The 24,939-nt window shown below is 40.4% G+C and overlaps 1 protein-coding gene across 1 annotated transcript in view; it reads right to left on the reverse strand.

Moving 5' to 3' along the window:
- Positions 1–23,005: 23,005 nt before the first annotated feature.
- The window catches only part of LOC136882845 (histidine ammonia-lyase), a 116,583-nt gene continuing 114,649 nt past the window's right edge, over positions 23,006–24,939 (reverse strand). The window contains 2 exon segments of the mRNA XM_068229767.1: positions 23,006–23,230; positions 23,313–23,424. Coding sequence (XP_068085868.1) covers positions 23,123–23,230; positions 23,313–23,424 — 220 coding nt within the window. The 3' untranslated portion in view covers positions 23,006–23,122.

Genomic DNA, 24,939 nt, shown 5'->3' on the forward strand with positions numbered 1-24,939 from the left:
CATAAAAAATTGAAGGAAATTCTTTCTTTCCTTGAAATGAAAAATATTGTGATTAGTAAGCCGAGGACTTTTAGGCTTTAAATGTTTATGTAGCCTAACCAGGCATAAAATGCTAAAATATGTACTATCAAAATTATTATATACGTATATTATTACTCATCACTTTAAATTATCTACTGAACAATGTTCAGTAGCGGTTTTACTACGGTATTTGGAAGGGCACTTTGTTATTGACCCTTAGGTGAATGGTCAATCTACTGATCTTCGGCTCAGAGGGCTGAATGTCTCTGGTTCGGGGACTAGGGTTTGTGTTCTTCGTAATACATCCATCTACATACAACAAACCGCACTAGCAACCACCTCAGTGAATACTTGTGCATCCCTTCAGATAGGTTTGGTTTCAGGAAGGGCATCTGATCGTAAAACGGATACAAACCGCATGAAGTGGCCAGCCCTATAAACTGAGGAAATGTATATTAGAAGAAAATCTCAATCGTGTGAAGATAGAATGAACCTATTGAAACTACTTACCGGTACTCTCCACGTGTATTAGCCTACACTTAACTACAGTATTATGTATTGGTGATGTATGGCGCGTTTCAGCCTGGATATTTTTAAACTGAGACCATTACAGGATGTTATCGGGCAGTACTTCCGCTGGTGATAGCTCTAATGTCATGGCAGAAGAAGTTCTCCAGAAGGCATAATTTATTCGTTTTACATGTAGCCAATCAAAATTTCTTTGCCCATGTCTTCAGGAATTTCATCCAAGCCAGTTTCCTGTATTGTACACTACCCCTACTGTCTTCACTAGCAGCTGCTTTCTGGCCTTTAGCGATATGATATATGGCAGTCAAGCAAAATCTCGCCACTCTGCGTTAAGCACAACCGCCGAAGAAAGGGAACTTTGATCGGCATCGCGGCTTCTCTATTTATTAGAGGAAGTTTCCATGTTTTTGGTCATGTAACTGCCGGTCTACACACTAATTAGGTGTAACAAAACACAGAAGAGTACCTACCACGTCGTCTGCTGTTTGTTTTGATGATCATGTATTGCCTGTTTTAGTGTGATTAGCTGCCATCTGCGGAGGGCCGGGTTCGATTCCCGGCTATGCCACGAAATTTGAAAGGTACGAGGGGTGGGACAGGGTCCACTCAGCCTTGGGAGGTCAACTGAGTAGAGGGGGACTCGATTCCCACCTCAGCCATCCTCGAAGTTGTTTTCCACTTCTCCTCCACGCAAACGCCGGGATGGATGGTACCTAACTTAAGGCCACGGCCGCTTCCTTCCCTCTTCCTTGTCTATCCCTTCCGATCTTCCCATCACCCCAACAAGGCCCTTGTTCATCATAGCAGTGGTCCTCTTCTCCAGTTGTATTCCCCGACCCAAAGTCTCACGCTCCAGAACACTGCCCTTGATGCTATAGAGATGGAATCCCTCGCTGAGTCCTAGGGAAAAAAACAACCCTGGAGGGTAAACGGATTAAGAAAGAAGGAAATAAAGGAAGAGAAAAAGAAAGAAAGAATTCCCGACTAATTACGTAGCTTGATTGGTCGGACTTTAGCTTCCTGGGCTTGCACATTTGATAAACTGCGAACTTCAAGCATTTACAGCAAATAGAAGTACGTATGCCCCTAGTGCACTGCCACTGCATTGTCCTTCAAAGGAGGCTGCCCTTGGTGACTGAACGGCGCACTGGCCACCAGTGTCTTGGAAAGATTTGACCATAATATAGGCCTAAACGTTCTCACAGTTACTGCTGGAAATCTCTCTATATACCGGGTGGTTCAACAGCCCCTTATTCTTTCGGAGACAGGCAACCCAAATAACGAGCATAACCTAAAGATCCTCATATTTATATAGTTTTACAAATACCAAATAAATTGAAATTTCTCCTTATAGTCGATAAGGCTCTCCCCTACCTGTGTGTCATCAGTGTAAATTGATCCATCGACCTACCAAAGGACAAACTACTACGCACAATTCCGCGCGAAATACGAAGGAGCATTCTGCAAACATCTGATTTGCTGCGCCTTGAAATAACGCAGGTACCCGTAATACGATCGAATTAATAGGTTATGCCACGCGCTCTGTAATGTAGAAAAGTTAAGTGAACACTGTAAAACATCATTGAAGACTTTGACACGAATATTAACTTTCGAGGTGGAACGGCCATACTTAAGTACTAAACCTTTAGCAATCATAATGTACGTTGACTTCGTGAATGAATTGGTTAAGGGTTGGAGGACAATGTTTGCGAGTATCGGCACCGTAGTGGTTCGAAATGGCTACAAATGGCTGTGGAAGTAAGGAGAAATTGAAGGAACTTACTAGGAAGTTGAATCTAGCAAAGAAGTCAGCTAAGGATAACATGATGGCAAGCATAATTGGCGGTCATAAAAAGTTTAATGAAAAATGGAAGAGTATGTACAGGTATTTTAAGGCAGAAACAGGTTCCAACAAGGACATTCCAGGAAACATTAATGAGCAAGAGGAGTGTGTATGCGAGGATCTTCAAGAGGCAGAAGCGTTCAGTCAGCAGTATGTAAAGATTGTTGGTTACAAGGATAATGTCCAGATAAAGGACGTGACTAATACCAAAGAAGTATTAAAATTTACTTATGACAACAATGACTTTTACAATAAGATACAAAAGTCGAAAACTAGAAAAGCAGCTGGAATTGATAAAGTTTCGGGAGATATACTAAAGATAATGGGTTGGGATATAGTACCATATCTGAAGTACTTACTTGATTATTGCTTGCATGAAGGAGCTACACCAAATGAATGGAGAGTTGCTATAGTAACCCCCGTGTATAAAGGAAAGGGTGATAGACATAAAGCTGAAAATTACAGGCCAGTAAGTTTGACATGCATTGCATGTAAGCTTTGGGGACGTATTCTTTCTTATTATATTAGACATGTTTGCGAAATTAATAACTGGTTTGATAGAAGGCAGTTTGGGTTTGGGAAAGGTTATTCCACTGAAGCTCAACTTATAGGACTCCAGCAAGGTATAGCAGATATCCTGGATTCAGGAAGTCAAATGGACTGTATCGCAATTGACCTATCTAAGGCATTTGATAGGGTCGATCATGGGAGACTATTGGCAAAAATGAGTGCAGTTGGACTAGACAAATGAGTGACTGAATGGGTGGCTTTGCTTCTAAAAAACAGAACTCAAAGAATTAGAGTAGGCCTAGGTGAAGCTTTATCAGTCCCTGTAATAATAAAGAGGGAATTCCTCAAGGCAGTATTATTGGACCTTTATGTTTTCTTATATATATCAATGATATGTGTTAAGAAGTGGAATCAGAGATAAGGCGTTTTGCGGACGATGTTATTCTGTACAGAGTAATGAATAACAAGATTGTGAGCAACTGCAAAATGACCTCGATAATGTTGTGAGATGGACAGTAGGCAATGGTATGATGATAAACGGGGTTAAAAGTCAGGTTGTGAGTTTCACAAATAGGAAAAGTCCTCTCAGTTGATGGGGTTGATGGGGTGAAAGTTCCTTTTGGGGATCATTGTAAGTATCTAGGTGTTAATATAGGGAAAGATCTACGTTGGGGTAATCACATAAATATGATTGTAAATAAAGGGTACAGATCTCTGCGCATGGTTATGAGGGTATTTAGGGGTTGTAGTAAGGATGTAAAGGAGAGGGCATATAAGTCTCTGGTAAGACCCCATCTAGAGTATGGTTCCAGTGTATGGGATCCTCACCAGGATTACTTGATTCAAGAACTGAAAAAAAAAAGTCCAAAGATTTGTTCCGACAAAAGAGTAGCGTTACCAAAATATTGCAAAGTTTGGGCTGGGAAGACTTGGGAGAAAGGAGACGAGCTGCTCGACTAAGTGGTATGTTCCGAGCTGTCAGTGGAGAGATGGCGTGGAATGACATCAGTAGACGAATACGTTTGAGTGGTGTCTTTAAAAGTAGGATAGATCACAATTTGTAGATAAAAGTTGGAATTCAAGAGGACAAATTGGGCAAATATTCATTTATAGGAAGGGGAGTTAGTGATTGGAATAACTTACCAAGGGAGACGTTCAATAAATTTCCAATTTCTTTGAAATCATTTAGGAAAAGGCTAGGAAAACAACAGATAAGGAATCTGCCACTTGGGCGACTGCCCTAAATGCAGATCAGTATTGATTGATTGATTGAATCCAGCATGAGAGTTATCTTTTTAACGGCAGAGATGCTCCATTTTATCGGGAATACAACAACAACAACATTAATAATAATAATAATAATAATAATAATAATAATAATAATAATAATAATAATGCTATTGGTTTTAAAGTGTGCGCTCTGATTTGGCATGTTTTCCCTAAGGATGGGTGGAGGAACGAAATCGACCTTGGACTTTTATTAAGGTTCCGTCCTGGCATTTGCCTGGTGGTGGAAATGGGAAACCGTGGAAAACGATTTTCAGGACGGGCAGCTTGGGATTCGAATCCATTAACCTCCAGACTCCAACGCACTCAAATAGTAATCCACACCTAACAGGTCACATCAGAGCACTTACTCATGTTCTCACGATGAATTCTATGAATAGTACGTTGACCATCATGTCGTAACATCGGATAAAAACGGTCCTTTTCAGGACCAAGTAAAACTTAACTCTTCGGAACTCGATGATATGCGGCCATATTATAGCCACTATAAACTACGTTAATCGAAGAAGAATGTAGCCTACTAGCCTATGAACTGAACCTACTACCAGACAGCTTTCCCGATGCAACAGTAGTACTGCGTGATTCAGCCACCTCAGCTACCCGGAGCCGTGATTCAGAGCTAGCACGTTGTAATCCTTATAGACACTTCCTGTCCAAACGTAAGATAGCTGTGATCACTTTACACATTCATCATAGTTTAAGTAATGGAAATAACACTGCCGCTAACGATTTCTACCACATTCACGGGCATTATGTAAACGGTGTAGTTGTACTAAGGCCATAAAGAAGCAGGTACTAATGTTTTTCGGTTGACTATGATATATGAGTTAGTTACCTCCAAAAAAAAAAAAAAAAAAAAAAGAAGTGCTGGTGAGTCACCCGCTATATTCATTTGAGATAGAAAATTAAGTTCACTCTTGTTTGCCTAATATTTTTATCCGCTTTTTTTTAAATTTTCACGTTCCCTCAAGTAATAATTGATTTACCGAGCTCGATAGCTGCAGTCGCTTAAGTGCGGCCAGTATGCAGGATTTGGGAGATAGTGGATTCGAACCTCATTTCGGCAGCCTCGAAAGTGATTTCCCGTGGTTTCTCTTGTTCACACTAGGCAAACGCTGGGGCTGTAGGTACCTTACTAAGGCCACGCCGCTTCCTTCCCACTCTTAGCCCTTTCTTGTCCTATCGACGCCATAAGTCCTATCTGTGTCGGTGCGACGTACAACAACTTGCTGCGAGACTCGAACTCACGTCGTCGAGGTTCGTAGACAATTACGGTGACGACTCGAACACCATACCGCGTGACTGTATGGTAACTCTCCAAGTATATATACGTTGCATTGGAATCGGGGATTCATCATTTTTTTCGGAAATCATTAGGTTGCAGACCTGACATGTTTGAGTAAGATATGTTCGCCTTTTAGTGTTCTATCACCTCCACTTGGTCGGAACCGGAGCCTGCGGCATGACGTTTGTCCTTTTTTTTTTTTGGCGAAAACGAAAGCGTATTGACCTAAACGCTTCTGCACGAGTTACTGTTGAGTGTCGTCCCACAGGTACGGTTGGACCCAGGGTCTGGTCTCTCCTTGTAAGTAGGTGTTTACTTAGCTTTAACCTACCAAGCGAGATGCTGGCAGTTGGCAACGGCAAAGCACCATCACCTCATTGGTTCTGGCAAGAAGCCATTGACCATGATCTATGAACAACATTGAGCCACTTCATTAAGATTCTGAAACCTTGGAATGTCATCGCAAGCCTGTAAACTGCCGATACACGCGCACTCACCATTACCTACCTGCGTCACATGTTTTTCTCCTTCTTTGTTGTAAATTAACGAATATTTTAAAATACCTGACTTAATTTATGATCAGTTATAGCATTTAGATGCATAATATCTAAATTACACGCTCGAGCGTGTTGGGCAGCTGGAATATCACCGCTGACTGTTACTAGGCTGAATATGAATTTCTCAAGGTTTTTCCATAAGTAGGCCTACTCGGGAAAAATCGTGGAACAGTTACTTGTTTTTTGTGTGTGTTTTACTAGTGCTTTTACGTCGCACCGACACCGATAGTTCTTATGGCGACGAAGGGATAGGAAAGGGCTAACAGTGGGAAGGAAGCGACTGTGGCCTTAATTAAGGTACATCCCCACAACATTAACGTGGTGTGAAAATAGGAAACCAAGGAAAACCGTCTTCAGGGCTGCCAACAGTAGGGTTCGAACCCACTATCTCCCGAATTTCAAGCTTACAGCTGTGCACCCCTAACCGTACGGCCAAATCACTCGGTAATACAATTACTTATCTCAAACTTCTAAATAATTATTACAGTTATACAGAATACTATTGAAATCCCGTTTGGGAAGCCCCTGCGTAAGTTTGCCATATGTACGCAAATACCGTCTTTTCATAATTTTTTCCGCGTACGGCACGCCCTTTGAACAGTATGCTGATCGTTCCGTTTTTCACTATTCTGTTTAGAAATTGATGAAATAGCTTAGTTTCTGGAGAGAGCACTGAGAAACTAAAAATACCATAACTTTCCGAAATAAAACACTGGAAGGGTGGTGATTATATATAAGTTTAATTGACCCATAAAAACTATAATTTAATAAGACTTAAGTTCTTACCATTGATGCTTTCACGGCCCGTACTTATAGACATAATGTAGGCACCGAGCTCGATAGCTGCAGTCGCTTAAGTGCGGCCAGTATCCAGTAATCGGGAGATCGTGGGTTCGAGCCCCACTGTCGGCAGCCCTGAAGATGGTTTTCCGTGGTTTCCCATTTTCACACCAGGCAAATGCTGGGGCTGTACCTTAATTAAGGCCACGGCCGCTTCCTTCCACTTCCTAGGCCTTTCCTATCCCATCGTCGCCATAAGACATATCTGTGTCGGTGCGACGTAAAGCAAGTAGCAAAAAAAAAAAAAAAAAAAATATATAATAATGTAGGCTTCTGGGCTCATGCCGTGTCAAGAAAATAAGGTGAAATTCTTTACGTTTCGCAGAGAAATTTGCTTTGCGTCATGAGAAGGAAATCTCGACTGTTCACGAGAAAGGCTTCTCAAGGAAAGAGGCTTGAATTTAGACGTTATAACAGAAGTGGAAGTGGTTCGTACATTCGTCACCAGATGGCTCACCGGACGCGGTACAGTGCTGGCGTTCGAAGCGAAAGCTGACGGAACGATCGGAATCAGTCTGGGAGGGAGTCACATAACAACAGGAGTACACACATATGAAAATATGACAGCGATACAAGCTGGAATGAAACATCTGGCAATGAGAAACGTACAAATTTGGAAAACACCGAAACGAAATAACAATAGTGAAGGGATAGGGAAGGGAACTACCTACGTAAATCTTTAATGGCTAACAACCACATATTAGTTGATAGCCAGTGTCCCTGTTGAAATTGTTAGGATTTCTACGTATTTCAACAGCTTCCTGTATATAATCCTGGACCTGTAGTGTCTAGTGTGGGTAAGAGCTCGAGCATCTTGGTACACAACATCATGACCCGACGATAGAGCGTGCTCAGCTATTGCTGATTTGTTTGGCTGGTTGAGATGAATATTACGTTCATGTTCCTTGATACAAGTACCAATGGACTGGCATGTTTGGGCAATGTATACCTTGCCACAAGTACAGGGAATTTTGTATACCCCAGGATGTAAAAGTGGGGATAATTTGTGCTTGGTCTTGTTAGTCTGCCTCTGTGATGTAGTGATTAGTGTGATTAGCTGCCATCCCCGGAGGCCTGGGTTCGATTCCCAGCTCTGCCACGAAATTTGAAAAGTGGTACAAGGGCTGGAACGGGGTCCTCTCAGCCTCGGGAGGTCAAATGAGTGGAGTGGGGGGCTCGATTCTCACCTCAATTCTCCTCGAAATGGTTTTTGCTGGCTTTCCACTTCTCCTCCAGGCAAAAGCCTAACTAAAGCTATGGCCACTTCCTTCCCTCTTCCTTGTTTATTGGTTCAAATCTTTCTCCCTTTTTGAGGTAATCGTCCTTTCCTCCAGTAGTATGCACCCAACCCAAAGTCTCAAGCTCCAGAACACCACCTTTGAGGCAGTAGAGGTGGGATCCCTTGTTGATTCCAAGGGAAAAAAGAGGTTGTACAGAAAGAATAGACTATTTTTAGTAGTGGCAATGGAATGAAAGAAACAAAATTACTTCATTGAGCTACGACAAGAATTGTAAGGAATTAATATAAAAAACGCAAATAAATAGCAAAAAGACCTCCTGATGTACATGAAATTTGCACAACAGGACATAACTTTTCATGCATTAGGTGCCTTTACAGTGCACTAATTACATCAAATTTGTGACTTTCATTGATCTGTCAGTCTCGTCGCTAGCTTGGACAATATGAAAGTGACTGAGGTATGAACAATGCTAGTAATGCCATTCCTTAAGCAGCCAGTTGTGAATGGAGTGAAAACGTCACTCATAGGGTCGGTTGGTGTGTGCATTTCAGTGATATGTAATAGCAACTTCTGGCTCAGTGAGGAAAGCACCTCACCCCTTGTTTCCCTAAGATGCCTCTTCAGTGATGCCACCCCTCAACACCGCTCTCCCCACTAATCACACCAGTGTCACTTCGTTAGTTGGGAACACGTCCAGTGGGAGCAAGACTTCCAGACAAACACAGTCAGGCCATTGGAGGAGGCAACAGGAAAACGAGTAAGTCATAGGTTTATATTTATCCAGCTATAGATGTTGAATATTATCCAATATATACATTTATTTTTTCTTTCTTTTCCATTACAGATTATACAAAATTCAATAAGACTAACGAGTTGACAGTTTCACTCCTTTGAGTTAAATAATCACAACAACATTGATGTTCTTTTATGGCCTATGCCAAACAGGACATGCAGCCCACAGTCACATAACATTGACATGTTGAAGATAAACAGTCCAAGATGTTATTTTAGAAATTTTAGACAAGAGGCCCACTAACCTCACAATATTATTATAATATGTTTTAACAGCTACATCAAGAAAAATGAATTTGCACAAAGGATGGAACAGTGACTAATTGAAGAAGCAAAAAATAAACCTTATAGAATACTTAACAGCAAGAACACCACAATGACAGCTGACATCCCTATGAAAACATGGGAGGCTAGTTATTCTGAACTGCTAAGAAAAACAAAACTCATCTAACATGACCGAACAAGGAATCGACCTGAAACCTTGACTTTCTCAGACATAACAGAAGCAGAAGTATGGTCAGTTGTACAGAAAAGTAAATCCCATGAAACTGCTGGTCTAGATAATATCACAAATGAATTAATCAAGAAGGCCCTCCCGTACACCGTCAGCATATGGACTGCACTATATAACAAAAGTACAGAACGCCAAATTATCCCTAACACCTGGAGAAGATCAATGGTAAAGGTCTTATATAAAGGTAAAGTACCCCATTGCTCTCCTGACTCGTACGGAGGGATTGCACTAGAATGTGCAGCCTTTAAGATGCTATCCAATATAATTAGGGACAGGATCTTTGACTGGTTGGTAGAACAATTAAATTGAAATAACAAATAACGTAGATCAATCTCTTCAATACAAGTAAATAAGAAATGTAGTGTTACATTCTTATTTAATTATAAGCAGAAGCGGTATCGGTTTCGACCCCAGTCTGGGTTATCATCAGCCGAATAAAAATAGAAAAACAATGCATAGGAAAACAAGAAATTAAAGGATGAGCCTTTCACAAAAACAGTTGAAGAAGCAATATAAGATAATGGGGATTAGCACTGCACAATTTTAAATCCTAAAATCTAGAAGAAGTAAGGCACAATCTTCTGAAGAGTAGCACAACACACACAAAGTTCAGCACTGTCTCAAAATGTTTACAAGAAGAGGTGAACAGTTAAGTGAGCCAGTCTGCATACACTATCAGGCGCGAAGTCACTACACAATTTAATAAATATGAAGTCCCAAAATTGTGTAGTTGAAGACGAGTCGCTTGATTGAAGCAAAATGCTAGCTCCTGCAGATCAGCACAACATACTCAATGTCCGGCACTGTGCTTTCAAATGCCAACGAAACTCGGTGAATAGCTTAATGATCCAGCCTGTAATTATTTTGGTTGTGAAAATGTATATAATATAATTTAGTATAATTGAAGTATGTAACTAGGATCTTTTAGATTCTTTAGAACAGTTGACATAAAAAACAATTGTGAAGAGAAAAATGACGTAGTACAAAAAATAGTAACTCGAGATGTGCAGATGATATGGTTATATTGAGCAACAGCAAGAGCTCATTACAGGAAGCTCTTAATAGACTAGTGGAATGGTCTGCATATAAACCAGAATAAGATGAAATTCATGAAGTTCTGAAAAGGAGGGAAACTGTCATCAACGGCTATATTTACCTGCGAAAACCAAACTGGATTCACTTTCATAAGGCACACTGAAGATAGAACAGCTGTGACTTCCCCTCTTGGGAGAACAATCATCGAACGAGAAATGCAACCATGCAAGCTAAGGGCGCCAATCTTTAAGTTGATGACTTAAAGATAAAAATTTATAATCAAGCTTGGACGGACTCTTATCACAGGGGTAGGGTGATAGTGCACTAATCATTAAGCAGGAGAATTAGACATCAAAAGGCTAATTAAGGCAGATTGATTAAAGTAAACTAGGAAAATACTATTTATTATATTGAATATAAATGACGACGGTTTAACGAGAACTGAATTTAAAATAGGAAATGAATTTAACAAAAAGTTGAATGACTCTACTTCACGAAAACTTGCAATATTTTTAACTCGCTTGCTCACCATGTAGTCTTGTTCTGCTGGTCCTTGGAAAGCTTCCATCCTTGTAGCTGGAACATCACCGGTCGTCTTTGAGATCTCTTCATCTGCAGCTAAGTACCATTCCTGCCTTGCAAATTGCAACAACCACTAATTGGATGATGGCTTTGAAACTATCACTCCCTGTTATGCTCTATCCCATATATTGGAGATGAGCCCTAAGTCATAGTTAGAAAAACCTCCTTGGGTTATGTGGAGAGGATACTCAATTAATAATCCTTCCAACTTTACTGAAAATGTGCACTGAAGTTTCATTTCTATCTAGTTTAATACTACCTATTGTCTTAGACTGGTATAAACTGGTCTAATACAGAGCTGTTCGTACTTCCTGATGAGAGTGGCTATACACCCATCATTCAGAAATTCCTAAGTACCACGTCGTGGTAACGAAGTAATGAATGTAGAAGTGATAAACTATCACACTAGTCCACTATGGTACAACAACCATAAGACAAGTTATCAGACCTAAAGCAAAATACAAGATAGAAGAATCAAGAAGAATCCCGAAGAATAATGATGCCAAGAGCTCCAACACGCCCTTTTATAACCTTTTCTGGCTCTAATTACAGGTCGCTACACGTGGTCCAATCAGTTGACACGTCTCTCCCCACTCCAGATATTAGAGTTGATGGGTCCCAACCAAGATATCAACTGTTCTTCTATTAGCCCTTTCACTCAGTATCCATGGCAACATGACGCTCCTTTGAAAATATAGGTGGTGATCAGTTTGAATTATTCTGGTCGAAATACATTAGCTGTCGTTACAACGCTTGAACACGTGCTCGCTTTTCCCAGAATTTGATGTCTAAATTTGTCCTTCCTTCTTCCTCGGTGATGTGGCAAGATAGAGGAAAATCTACTGCAAGTTAAATTTAAACGAATGTCGCAAGTTCTAAGTTAATATTAGGATATTCAGCCCTCGTTTACAAGTCGTAGTTACAAAGTAATGAAATGATAGTGAGCAAATGATTAAACATGAATTATAATAAAATTACATACCAAGATAAATATCATGACGTTAAATTCCTGAATTAATTACACATAATAAAATTAACATAATTACACTGTGACGTCTGGAACGTTACACAGTGGCTGTGATAAAGGCTGCTATGGATATTCGCAATCTCAAATCCCTTTCACTAAGAACACCAATGTCATTATTCAAGCTCAAAGATCGTATGCAATTGAGATAACATGGCCGTACCTTTCATGCCGAAATCTGAAAACTTTGGACAGAACTAAAGCCAGAGCACTCTGCATCTCAAAGTTCTCACTAAATGGACTTGTATACCGGCGAGCAGGAACACCTTCCTTCATAGAATATCTGATGACAACTTATACTCTGACACCAACCCCAGCTACCAAAAGATTGCTGGACAAACGACTCAAGAAAACTGCAGAAATAGACCCAGAACTCTTTAATACTCATGCCATGAACAATGATGAATGGAAATCAGCCAATTTTGAGCTATGTCACCTCTATACGAGAGGAGCAATTCACGGCTTTCATTGCCGTATTTGTAATAAGAAAGGTTTTCACCAGGTATCCAGCGAATTTGTTTGTGAAATCTGCGGCTCTCATTGTTCACTATATCACCTGTTCGACCTCACACAAAGAACACTTTCTCTCTCTCACTACGCAAAAGATGAAACCTTGTATTGATAGTGAAATTCTCTATTTTAAAAATCGTACTGTATGTGCACATTGTGTTTAATATTAAATATTGTTATAACAGCTACATCAACCTTGACAACACCACCACCACCATCATCATCATGAATGTCCCACTCGAGTTGCCTGGGTGTGGTTAACAAGCCTCCTCCACTCCTTTCTGTCCTTCCACTTTTCCTGCTTCATTAGTTCCATCACATCCAATCCAGCTTCTCTAATGTCCTTCCAAATCTGATCCATCCACCTTCTTCTTGGTCTTCCAACTGGTCTCTTTCCAATTCCCTTCCTGCTACCCGTTCCTTTCCCATTCTTTTTACATGTCTGAACCATCTCAGTCTTGCTTTCTGTATGTTCTGTACTAACGGTTCTATATTTAGCTCTTCTCTGATTTTAATATTTTGGATTCTATCTCTTGTCTTTTTAACTGATGTTCTTAAAAATTTCATTTCTCCTGCTTGGATCTTACTATCTTGTCTCTTATTAGTTACCAGCATTTCTAGTCCATATGTTACAACTGGTATGAAATACTGTTTATATAATGTTAATTTCATTCTCTTGGGTACTTTGTCATCCCATAAAAGCTCTGTTATTAATTTCAGGGTTGATTTCATTACTTCCATTAATAATGCTACCCAGATATGTAAACTCTAACTGTTCTCCGTTTATGGTCACCTGGCTTCTCTTTTTCTTCCACAGTGTATGACTACAGTTTTCTTTTTACTAATTACCAATCCAAACTCCTTCAGATTTTCATTCCAAATGTCCAGTTTTCTTTCTACTTCCTTTTCTCCCTTTCCCCAAATCACCACATCATCTGCAAACACCAAAGCATTCACTTCATCACTACTGATACTCTGTTCTACATGTTTTATGATTTCATCCATCAGTAAACAATAATGGTGACAGTGCACTTCCTTGCTTGAGACCAACATATGCACTTAAAATAACATTTATAAAATACATTTTAGGAAAGATCACAATATGAAGATAAAGTTGGAATTCAAGAGAACAAATTGGGACAAATATTTATTTATAGCAGGGGGAGTTAGGGGTTGGAGTAATTTACCAAGACAGTTGTTCAATACATTTCCAAATTGTTTGCAATCATTTAAGAAAAGGCTAGGAAAATAAAGAGGGAATCTGGCACCTGGACGACTGCCCTAAATGCAGATCAGTAGTGACTGATTCATTGATTTATTGATTGATTGATTTTTTAACAATATGTCTTGGTAATGCTATCACTAACAGACTGAAGATGGCTCAAAAATGAGTTGAAACATGTTTGGGTGAAGTAACTCCATCTTAATAAATGGTAGTGTATTGAATAGGAAGATTGTTAATAAAGTTAATAAATTTTCTTGTTGTAAAGTAAAGCATTGGTGATCTATGACAGCTGATGGTAGAGCCGCCTTCAGGCTGATTACTCAACATACTCAACAAAACACATGCACTCGTTCAATCTACAGCAGCTTCCTTTGTGAGAAGCCAATTGGCTCTTATCTTGAGACCGTGGCTTGGTGCCCACTGGGCCCCTATCTGAGTCTGACACTTGTGCCAGACTACTCACTTCCTCTGACCAGTTCTTGTTCTTCTCCAATCTTGATGGTGTTAGGTTTCCGAGGCTTAGGGACTCTTTCATTTTCGTGCCCTTTTGCTTCCGGTTTACCGTTGGTGGGGAAAGGCCTAGGTATCATAGCAGCCATAAGGAATATAGACCCAAAACTTTCATTGGGTGTACTGTTAAGTCAGACCATGACAAATCCCAGATGCAAGATCGTCCCAGCGTAGTAGGGTTACTATTAGCTACAACAAACTTCCCTTAATTCTACATGAGGGAGCCATATACGAGGGCAAGTCAATAAGTATCTGCAATTTTGCTCTAAATGTCTTTATGTTGGCTCTATGTCGTTGTGTGATCACCAGCTGCTAGATGGCACTGTTCTCTACGTCTGTGGTAGGTTTCAGCATTATCAGATCAGTAAAGCTTGCACTGTTGTGACATAAAGATCTCTGCACCACTCTCTGTTTGTACCAAGGAAGAACAGCATTCCGTAATCCGTTTTTTGTGGCCTGAGGGTGTACCAGGAGCGGAAATTCATAGAAGACTTTCAGACAAGACGGGGACAATGTTTTACCACAGCACAGTGTTTACCAGTGGTTTGAAGAGTTCAAAAGTGGTCACACGAGCGTGAAGGATGAGCAAAGATCCAGGTGTCCATCTGCAGCCATAACTGATGCCAATACTGAACAAGTGAACATGATCCTGAATATCAGGTGAATGACTGTTGATGACATGGCAAACCATATGCATATTAGCCATGGTTCTGCATATGAAATTGTGCATAACAGGCTTAACTTTCACAAAGTCTGTTAGAGATGGGTTCCATAACAACTCAATGAAGAGTAGAAGCTCAATCGTGTGTGAATCGGTCAGCACCTACTGGACCCTCATGCTAACGAAGGTGAAACGTTTCTGAAATGCATCATCACTGGAGATGGAATATGGATTCACCACTTCAAACCTGAGAGCAAATGTGGGAGCATGGAATAGAAGCACCCACTGTGGCAAAACTTCTAACTTTTTAAAACTAATTACTAAATCTACACAACAACACTCACAGGCATGCTGAGATCACAACTTACCATAATAGTACACGACACACATTAACACAGTTCGCGCTCTCTCTTGTCCTTACCGTTTATTCACAAAGACTTCAGTCACTGTTCCGGATGATGTTCGCTGTCTACATTCGATAAAACTCCGTTCACAGCCCCACGCCTGATGTCTCTTTCAACAGCTGGCCCAAGAGACAGCTCACGATGACAGGCTTACAGACTGCTCCACTCAACTCAGGCTGTCACTCACACTAGACCACTAACTGGCAACTCAACTGTCACGATGGCTCTCTCCGACTGATTGACGAAGTTCACGCTGACCTCGTGACTGTAGCACCCTCCGTTCTCCTTCGCCGGCTGAGCTCCAACTGACTGAACTCACTCGCAGGTCACTTCTCACGAGTCCACACACTCAACTCCGTACATTGCTCCTGCCTTATATACACCTGGGCCAACGTTTGAGATACGTCGGTCACTCAAACTCCATAGAAATCTCCACATATGGAAAGCTCTCGGTCCGCTGCCTAGTCGTTTCTGCACCCTCTCTCATGAGGCTCTGGCCCGGCGACATCACAAGGCTTACGCATGCTGGCCCCACCCCATTGGAGGTTGAAATGGCGGGTGTAGAGGCCACGTGCGCTGCAGGATTTTCCAGCATGCAGAACTCGTGTATTGTTCATACACTAAATCAGTCGTGTCCTTGGGAGCAGAAGACACATTTGTGATCTTTTCATTTAGAAAATGACAATCTCTAGAAAAACACACTTCATTGTTAACTGAATTCATAATATCTTATTGCATAACATGTCCGACTCGTTGGCTGAATGGTCAGCATACTGGCCTTCGGTTCAGAGGGTCTCGGGTTCGATTCCTGGCTGGGTCGGGGATTTTAACCTTCATTGGTTAATTCCAATGACCCGGAGGCTGGGTGTTTGTGCTGTCCCCAACATCCCTGCAACTCACACACCACACAGAACGCTATCCTCCACCACAATAACACGCAGTTACCTACACATGGCAGATGCCGCCCACCCTCATCGGAGGGTCTGCCTTACAAGGGCTGCACTTGGCTAGAAATAGCCACACGAAATTTAAAATTTTAATTGCATAACATGTATTAATTGAAGACCATTGTTGCAAAAATAAACAACTACAAAATTTCTGAAAATGATTTACATAAGGTTGTGTCGTTTAATAAGGGACAAATCAATTGCACTCATCAGAATTTAGCTAAACTGAACATCTACATACTATTTTGGATTTTATTGATATTTACTTTTGGCAACCATGTAAGTTTTTGGTAATATTGAGAAAAGTGGAAACAATATTAGTCCTGTCTAAATATCACAAAATACTGAATCAGCACGGGCATAATCTTGTTCTTGGGAAGAGCTGGGAAGTGTATGACTTGAAATCAGAAAGTAGACAGATTTAGAAACACAAGTTATCCTTCAAGATGACAGAAGTGTGGGTTTTAACGTGTGTGACAAAAAATAATCAAGTTCAGTGCAAAGTTCAAACAAATTATTTTGGTGGTTCTATTTATGTTGAGGTGTTGAAAAGTAGTACAACCAACTTCAGAAGTACGGACAAGACGCTGCCTATCAAATTATCAAATCACATCAATGTAAAGAAAAGTGAGGATGTTAAGAAACTTATGAAATATTTTGAGGAGGCAAAACTGTTCTATTTTGCAGTGTTGAAAGGTTGCTTAGAGTGAAGTGAGATAATAATGATGATGAGTATCCAAACGAGCTAATCTACTAATTTTCAATGTGTAGTTCTACATAAGATGTGAAATATGAACTTTGAAAATTGTTTTGTAAACTTTTGTTCCTGTAGATATTGAGTTTTGCAGAAAACACACAATTTTCAACCCTGGTTTTCTAATGTTGTTAATAATTATTTTGAAAAGTGCATTATAGTAATCACTTTTGTCTTAATGCTATATTATAAGTAAATTTTGATTTCAATATATAATTTTTCTTTTGGAAGGTAATCAATAAAATGTGTTTCCTTGTTCAGTTTTGAAAAATGGTCCTCAATTATGCGTGGCATATTATAATTATAACCAACATCAAGTACTGTAGTGTAACAGAATAGCCACTCAACACAAAATGTCCAATGGAATTGGACAGCATTTGAAGCAAGAATAAAGAAGGAATGTTGTGGATGGAGGAGGTGGCCTTCGCCTAAAGATTTCTACCAGGTGTTCTGGAAGGAGAACGGCAGGTGACCTCTAAATATTGTCTCTTCACCTCAGTTCCATGTTCTTTCAAAGACAACATACCTGGCGGAATATGATGTCATGATTGCCATAGCAACAAACTGTTAAAAGTAAATATAAGCGAGAGACGCTCTTGGAGACCTGATGTCCTTTCGCGTAGGCTATCTATGGGAGTCTGAGCATAGAGTGAAGGAGAAAGAAAATAAATACCTCTACTTCTTTCTACTTGAAAAGACAGACATCGGTCTAGCACTGACTTGAGAAGCATTGTGATCATGTACAGAAAGAACAGTGATGAAATAGCAAATAGAAGATTGGAATATATGCTGAATATGAATATCCACAGCCTGTTTCCAGTCATTTGACCGGGTCAGGAATGGAATTAATGAATCCCCCATCTAGCAGCGAGGATAGGAATTGTGCCAGCTGCCGAAGCCTGTCGCACTCCTCTAGGAGAGTGTTGCTGGAATGAAAGATGACAGGGAAAACCGGAGTACCCGGAGAAAAACCTACTCCACCTCTGCTTTGTCCAGCACAAATTTCACATGGATGGCCCGCGATTTGAACCACGGGACCCAGCGGTGAGAGGCCGGCACGCTGCCGCCTCAGTCACGGAGGCTCCCCAAGGAATATATGCTGAAATATCTATATATTAAAAGAGTTTACTAAAAGCAGCTTTGGAAAATATCCTTCCATCTGTTCTACTGGACTCATTTGCTTCATTTCTGTTTTATTCTCTCTGGAATTTCCTGCCGGTGAATTATGAGACACTGATAGGCCTCTAAGTTCAGCCAACTTTGAGTAATCATAAAATCAAATCATTAAATGATCACTCCAGTAATTGCAGGTGATGGCTTACCCTAACCCTCAATACATTCTGTACTTAGCAGGTTGCTAAGCGACTAACACTTTCATTAACATTCTGATATATGTGATTTTCATCCTTAGTAATGTGACTACGTGTAGCCATGTTTGATTGCTACCTGTCAAGCCAGAGAGTGTGCACTTCCTCTGATTGTGGAAAAATACTATTCTCTACTACATACTTTTTGATTCTCTGACCTTCCCCAGCTTCTAAATATACTCAACTGATGGCAGAACATTCCTAATAATTTACATGCTGCCAGGAGAAAACAGTCAACGTACGCACAGACGGGAAGGTATCAAATCGACCAGCCTTGTGTATGACCATTAATAAAGCACAGTTAGTGGTCCACTTACCCCAACCAGTATTCAGACACGGGCAATTCTATGATGCACTGTCTCAGGAAGATTGTTTGAAAATGTTAAGATCCGCATAGGCCGAATGGTCGATAGACAGTGAATATTGTATGGAAAGATCTGTTATAAACTATGTTACGAATGAATCAATTATTATGTACCAGTATTCATTGATAAGGCCAGAGAAAACAATATGACTGCGACAGACACATCAAGACGAGTTATAACAAGTGCCGTGGAGCAGTAACTTTATTCACGGGAAAAGCCGCCCCTGACACTGTGCGTAGGCGTTCCTTCCCTCCCGTCATCCTAACTACCATTTGATGCACCCATTTCATTTACCATAGTGTGCTGTGCCATCTTGAAAAATACCACTCTTTGATCTGTGTTTCTGGTTTGTGAAAACAGAAATCCATGTTCTTGCTGCTGGCATACAATATCAATCAAATTCTACAACTTTGTCCAAATGGTCTTTCGGGAGCTTCTGGGAACAAGTTGTTCTTCATATACTCAGTCCGTGGCATTTCATAAAATGAGTAGTCCATCCTCTAGTGGCTTATTTCTGACTGGAGATAGTACTTTTTTTGTGACATCCCAGCCTTCATGTTTATCTTTTCAGGGCTTACAGCACCTTCAATTGTTAACCTGTAAAGCAGATTACTAATTTAAAATACAAACCACTCACGCTTTTTTTTTAAAGAAGGAATGTTGGTTCATGTTTGTGGGTTACTGTAGTCACACCTAGTTCGTGAACCATGGACAATGGCTGAGTGGCCTAGTAAGTGGTCCTGAGAGTCGGGATACCAGTTGCTATGGAATGGGAGTGGGCATCTCGGGCATATTCTGAGTCGTGGCCCTCCTTGTGCTCAGGCGGCTAGGACTATACAATTCACCAGTGGTCCATAACCCGTTAGAGAAGAGATCCTCACTTGGACTATGTGCAAGTAAGATAGCATCCTGCTTCATGAATTTACCGAGCTCAGAACACTTTACGCAAGCCTCGGACCTATGGGAGTAATGGAGTCCCACTCCCATTTGACAGGCGAGGGACTCCTTGGAAACAACTTGGAGAACGAAATGGAATTCGATGGGGAGCTATCAATATTAATGGGGCTTATGGAAGAAAGAAGGTAGAACTGGCTGAGTCAGCAAAGAGGATGCAAATGGATGTGCTAGGAGTAAGTGATATTCGGGTAAGGGGAGATAATGAGGAAGAGATAGGAGATTATAAAGTGTACTTGACGGGCGTTAGAAAGGGAAGGGCAGAGTCTGGGGTAGGGCTCTTTATCAGGAATACCATTGCACGCAACATAGTTTCTGTTAGGCACGTAAATGAGCGAATGATGTGGGTAGATTTGTCAGTTGGAGAAATTAGGACAAGAATTGTGTCCGTGTATTCACCATGTGAGGGTGCAGATGAGAATGAAGTTGACAAGTTTTATGAAGCATTGAGTGACATCGTGGTTAGGGTCAACAGCAAGGATAGAATAGTGCTAATGGGCAATTTCAATGTGAGAGTTGGGAATAGAACTGAAGGATACGGAAGGGTGATTGGTAAATGTGGGGAAGATATGGAAGCTCATGGGAATGGGAAGCGTTTGCTGGACTTCTGTGCTAGTATGGGTTTAGCTGTTATGAATACATTCTTCAAGCATAAGGTTATTCACCGCTACACATGGGAGGCTAGGGGTACCAGATCCATAATAGACTATATCTTAACAGATTTTGAATTCAGGAAATCTGTTAGGAATGTACGAGTTTTTCGCAGATTTTTCGATGATACAGACCACTATCTGATCTGTACTGAACTAAGTATCTCTAGGCCTAGGGTAGAGAAAGTGAAATCTGTCTGCAAACGAATAAGGGTAGAAAATCTCCAGGATGAGGAAATTACACAGAAGTACATGGATATGATTAGTGAGAAGTTTCGAACAGTAGACAGTAAGCAGGTTCAGGATATAGAAAGTGAATGGGTGGCATACAGGGATGCTGTAGTAGAAACAGCAAGGGAATGCCCAGGATCAACTGTGTGTAAAGATGGGAAAAGGCGAACATCTTGGTGGAATGATGAAGTGAGAGCAGCCTGTAAACATAAAAAGAAGGCTTATTAGAAATGGCTCCAAACAAGGACCAAGGCAGACAGGGGTTTGTACGTAGATGAAAGAAACAGAGCGAAACAAATAGTTGTTGAATCCAAAAAGAAGTCATGGGAAGATTTTGGTAATAACCTGGAAAGGCTAGGTCAAGCAGCAGGGAAACCTTTCTGGACAGTGATAAAGAATCTTAGGAAGGGAGGGAAAAAGGAAATTAACAGTGTTTTGAGTAATTCAGGTGAACTCATAACAGATCCCAGGGAATCACTGGAGAGGTGGAGGGAATATTTTGAACATCTTCTCAATGTAAAAGGAAACCATCATGGTGGTGTTGTGAACAGCCAAGCTCATGGGGAGAAGGAAAATTATGTTGGTGAAATTATGCTTGAGGAAGTGGAAAGGATAGTAAATAAACTCCATTGCCATAAGGCAGCAGGAATAGATGAAATTAGACCTGAAATGGTGAAGTATAGTGGGAAGGCAGGGATGAAATGGCTTCAGAGAGTAGTAAAATTAGCGTGGAGTGTTGGTAAGGTACCTTCAGATTGGACAAAAGCAGTAATCACACCTATCTATAAGCAAGGGAACAGGAAGGACTGCAACAACTATCGAGGTATCCCATTGATTAGTATACCAGGCAAAGTATTCACTGGCATCTTGGAAGGGAGGGTGAGATCAGTTGTTGAGAGGAAGTTGGATGAAAACCAGTGTGGTTTCAGATCACAGAGAGGCTGTCAGGATCAGATTTTCAGCATGCGGCAGGTAATTGAAAAATGCTACGAGAGGAATAGGCAGTTGTGTTTATGTTTCGTAGATCTAGAGAAAGCATATGACAGGGTACTGAGGGAAAAGATGTTCACTATACTGGGGGACTATGGAATTAAAGGTAGATTATTAAAATCAATCAAAGGCATTTATGTTGACAATTGGGCTTCAGTGAGAATTGATGGTAGAATGAGTTCTTGGTTCAGGGTACTTACAGGGGTTGGACAAGGCTGTAATCTTTCACCTTTGCTGTTCGTAGTTTACATGGATCATCTGCTGAAAGGTATGAAATGGCAGGGAGGGATTCAGTTAGGTGGAAATGTAGTAAGCAGTTTGGCCTATGCCGACGACTTGGTCTTAATGGCAGACTGTGCCGAAAGCCTGCAGTCTAATATCTTGGAACTTGAAAATAGGTGCAATGAGTATGGTATGAAAATTAGCCTCTCGAAGACTAAATTGATGTCAGTAGGTAAGAAATCTAACAGAATTGAATGTCAGATTGGTGATACAAAGCTACAACAGGTCGATAATTTCAAGTATTTAGGTTATGTGTTCTCCCAGGATGGTAATATAGTAAGTGAGATTGAATGAAGGTGTAGTAAAGCTAATGCAGTGAGCTCGCAGTTGCATCAGCAGTATTCTGTAAGAAGGAAGTCAGCTCCCAGATGAAACTATCTTTACATCGGTCTGTTTTCAGACCGACTTTGCTTTACGGGAGTGAAAGTTGGGTTGACTCAGGATATCTTATTCATAAGTTAGAAGTAACAGACATGAAAGTAGCAAGAATGATTGCTGGGACAAACAGGTGGGAACAATGGCAGGAGGGTACTCGGAATGAGGAGATAAAGGCTAATTTAGGAATGAACTCGATGGATGAAGCTGTACGCATAAACCGACTTCGGTGGTGGGGTTATGTGAGGCGAATGGAGGAGGATAGGTTACCTAGGAGAATAATAGACTCTGTTATGGAGGGTAAGAGAAGTAAAGGGAGACCAAGACGACGATGGTTATACTCGGTTTCTAACAATTTAAAGATAAGAGGTATAGAACTAAATGAGGCCACAGCACTAGTTGCAAATCAGGATTGTGGCGACGTTTAGTAAATTCTCAGAGGTTTGCAGACTGAACGCTGAAAGGCATAACAGTCTATAATGATAATGTATGTAATGTATGTAAGAAGGAATGTTGACCACGTGACTTAAAAAGAAATTTCAGCTCCCAGTGCCATTTTTGCACTCTATAGAAGACAGTGAAATTTATAACTATTCCAGAAGTACATTTCATGACAATGCATTAAACATGTTACAGCTAACACACTCCAAAGGTGCTTTTCTTTAATCACAAATGAAGCTTGTATGAGAGGGATATTATAAAAATATAACTTGTAAATCTGTTTGCTTTTTAGTTCATTTTATAACCTCATAAACATGTTCTTGATTTAAATATATCAACATGGAAAATGCCATTTGCCATAATTAAATTTCAGAAACAACAATTCAAGATTTTGTCATCATAATTTCAAGGAATCTGTTTCTAACTGGTCAAGTTTTTGAGAATTTACATTTAACTTCTCCTCATTCATGGTGTCTGATGAATTGGACGTCCTTGGTTCAGTCTCCTGAAATGATAAAGAAATGAGTTAGATTTTCAGATGTAGATTTACTCAACATACTTAGGCTGACCTTAGTTTTTATACATACATGTACAGCCTTGTCTACGTAGTGTCTCACTGCTTCCCAGACTTTGTCTTGCCTCAACAAAGTGGTAACTGCTTCCATGTCAGGTGCCATGTATCGATCTTGGTCTAAAGGCCTTTAGAAACAGAAGAAAATATATAATTATTCTGTAATATTTGGGTGGATCTACAAATTAATTAATTATGACTTTACTAAACTTATTACAGGCAGAATAAGTAAGTTGATGATAATGAAAGTTTTCACAATATACTCAAATGTGATAGCTTGCAGTGAAGTTAGAAGTAATAGAGTGTGTGAGGTCTTGAAATAGATTTTGCATTTTTGTTTTGGATTTTCAACTTATAAGATATTTTCAGCACTTAATTGAATCTGGGAAAGTTAATAATATCTCAGTAAGTTTAAGTCCCTTTACATTAAGAGATGCTGGACTGCCAAAATTTCGCCAGGCTGAAGCATTCAATAATTTGCTACAACATCCACTGACATGAGTCTCTCCCATTTAACATTCGTAACTGCAAACCAACTAGTAGATGTGAAAATTCAACCAATGAAGTTTAAAATCCCCAACGCGGCCAGGAATCAAACCCGAAACCCTCTAAACCGATGGCCAGTACGCTGACCATTCAGCCAACGAGTCGGACATTTCTTTAATTACAGATAGTCTACACACGCTTGGCATCTTATATTATCCATCACAAGTCAGATGTTCCTTTTGACAAACACGCTGGCATTCAATACGCACCAACACCATCAAGCTGTGCTACTTACAACTTTACTTCTTTAACAAGATTAATGATGGCCTATTTTAATTCAAGATACTCCAATCAAGTTGTTGTCATACTTTAAAACTTGATCTCTTCATACTGGACTACGTCAAATATGATATAGATGTTGATTCCCATAGGGAATCTGAAATATTTGTCCTGAATGAGTAAATTTATAATACCAATATAAATGGTCCGTTATTGGACATTATAAATTTTCCGGCTAACTCATTCTTGGTTGCCAGCGTATTATAAATTTACTCATTCAGGACAAATATTTCAGATTCCCTATGGGAATCAACATCTATATCATCTGATGGCCAAGCAGGCATCAATTTTTGGTGATGAGACAAAGTCTCTTAGTGCATTGGCACTGCCGGTGGCTCCAGTTAGCCTACGCAGTGGCCTCCACGGTATGCACTAGCCAGCGTATTGGTGGGTGTGCTAGGTACCAACTGATGAGCCCACCCTAGCACATGAGGGCGAAACGCTGGCAATGAAGAATGAGTTAGCTGGAAAATTTATAATGTCCAATAACGGACCATTTATATTGGTATTATAAATTTACTCATTCAGGACAAATATTTCAGATTCCCTATGGGAATCAACATCTATATCATCTGATGGCCAAGCAGGCATCAATTTTTGGTGATGAGACAAAGTCTCTTAGTGCACTGGCACTGCCGGTGGCTCCAGTTAGCCTACGCAGTGGCCTCCACGGTATGCACTAGCCAACGTATTGGTGGGTGTGCTAGGTACCAACTGATGAGCCCACCCTAGCACACGAGGGCGAAATGCTGGCAACCAAGAATGAGTTAGCTGGAAAATTTATAATGTCCAAAAACGGACCATTTATACGTCAAATA

This window comes from Anabrus simplex, chromosome 1 (genome assembly GCF_040414725.1).
Source record: "Anabrus simplex isolate iqAnaSimp1 chromosome 1, ASM4041472v1, whole genome shotgun sequence".
Lineage (NCBI taxonomy): Eukaryota > Metazoa > Arthropoda > Insecta > Orthoptera > Tettigoniidae > Anabrus > Anabrus simplex.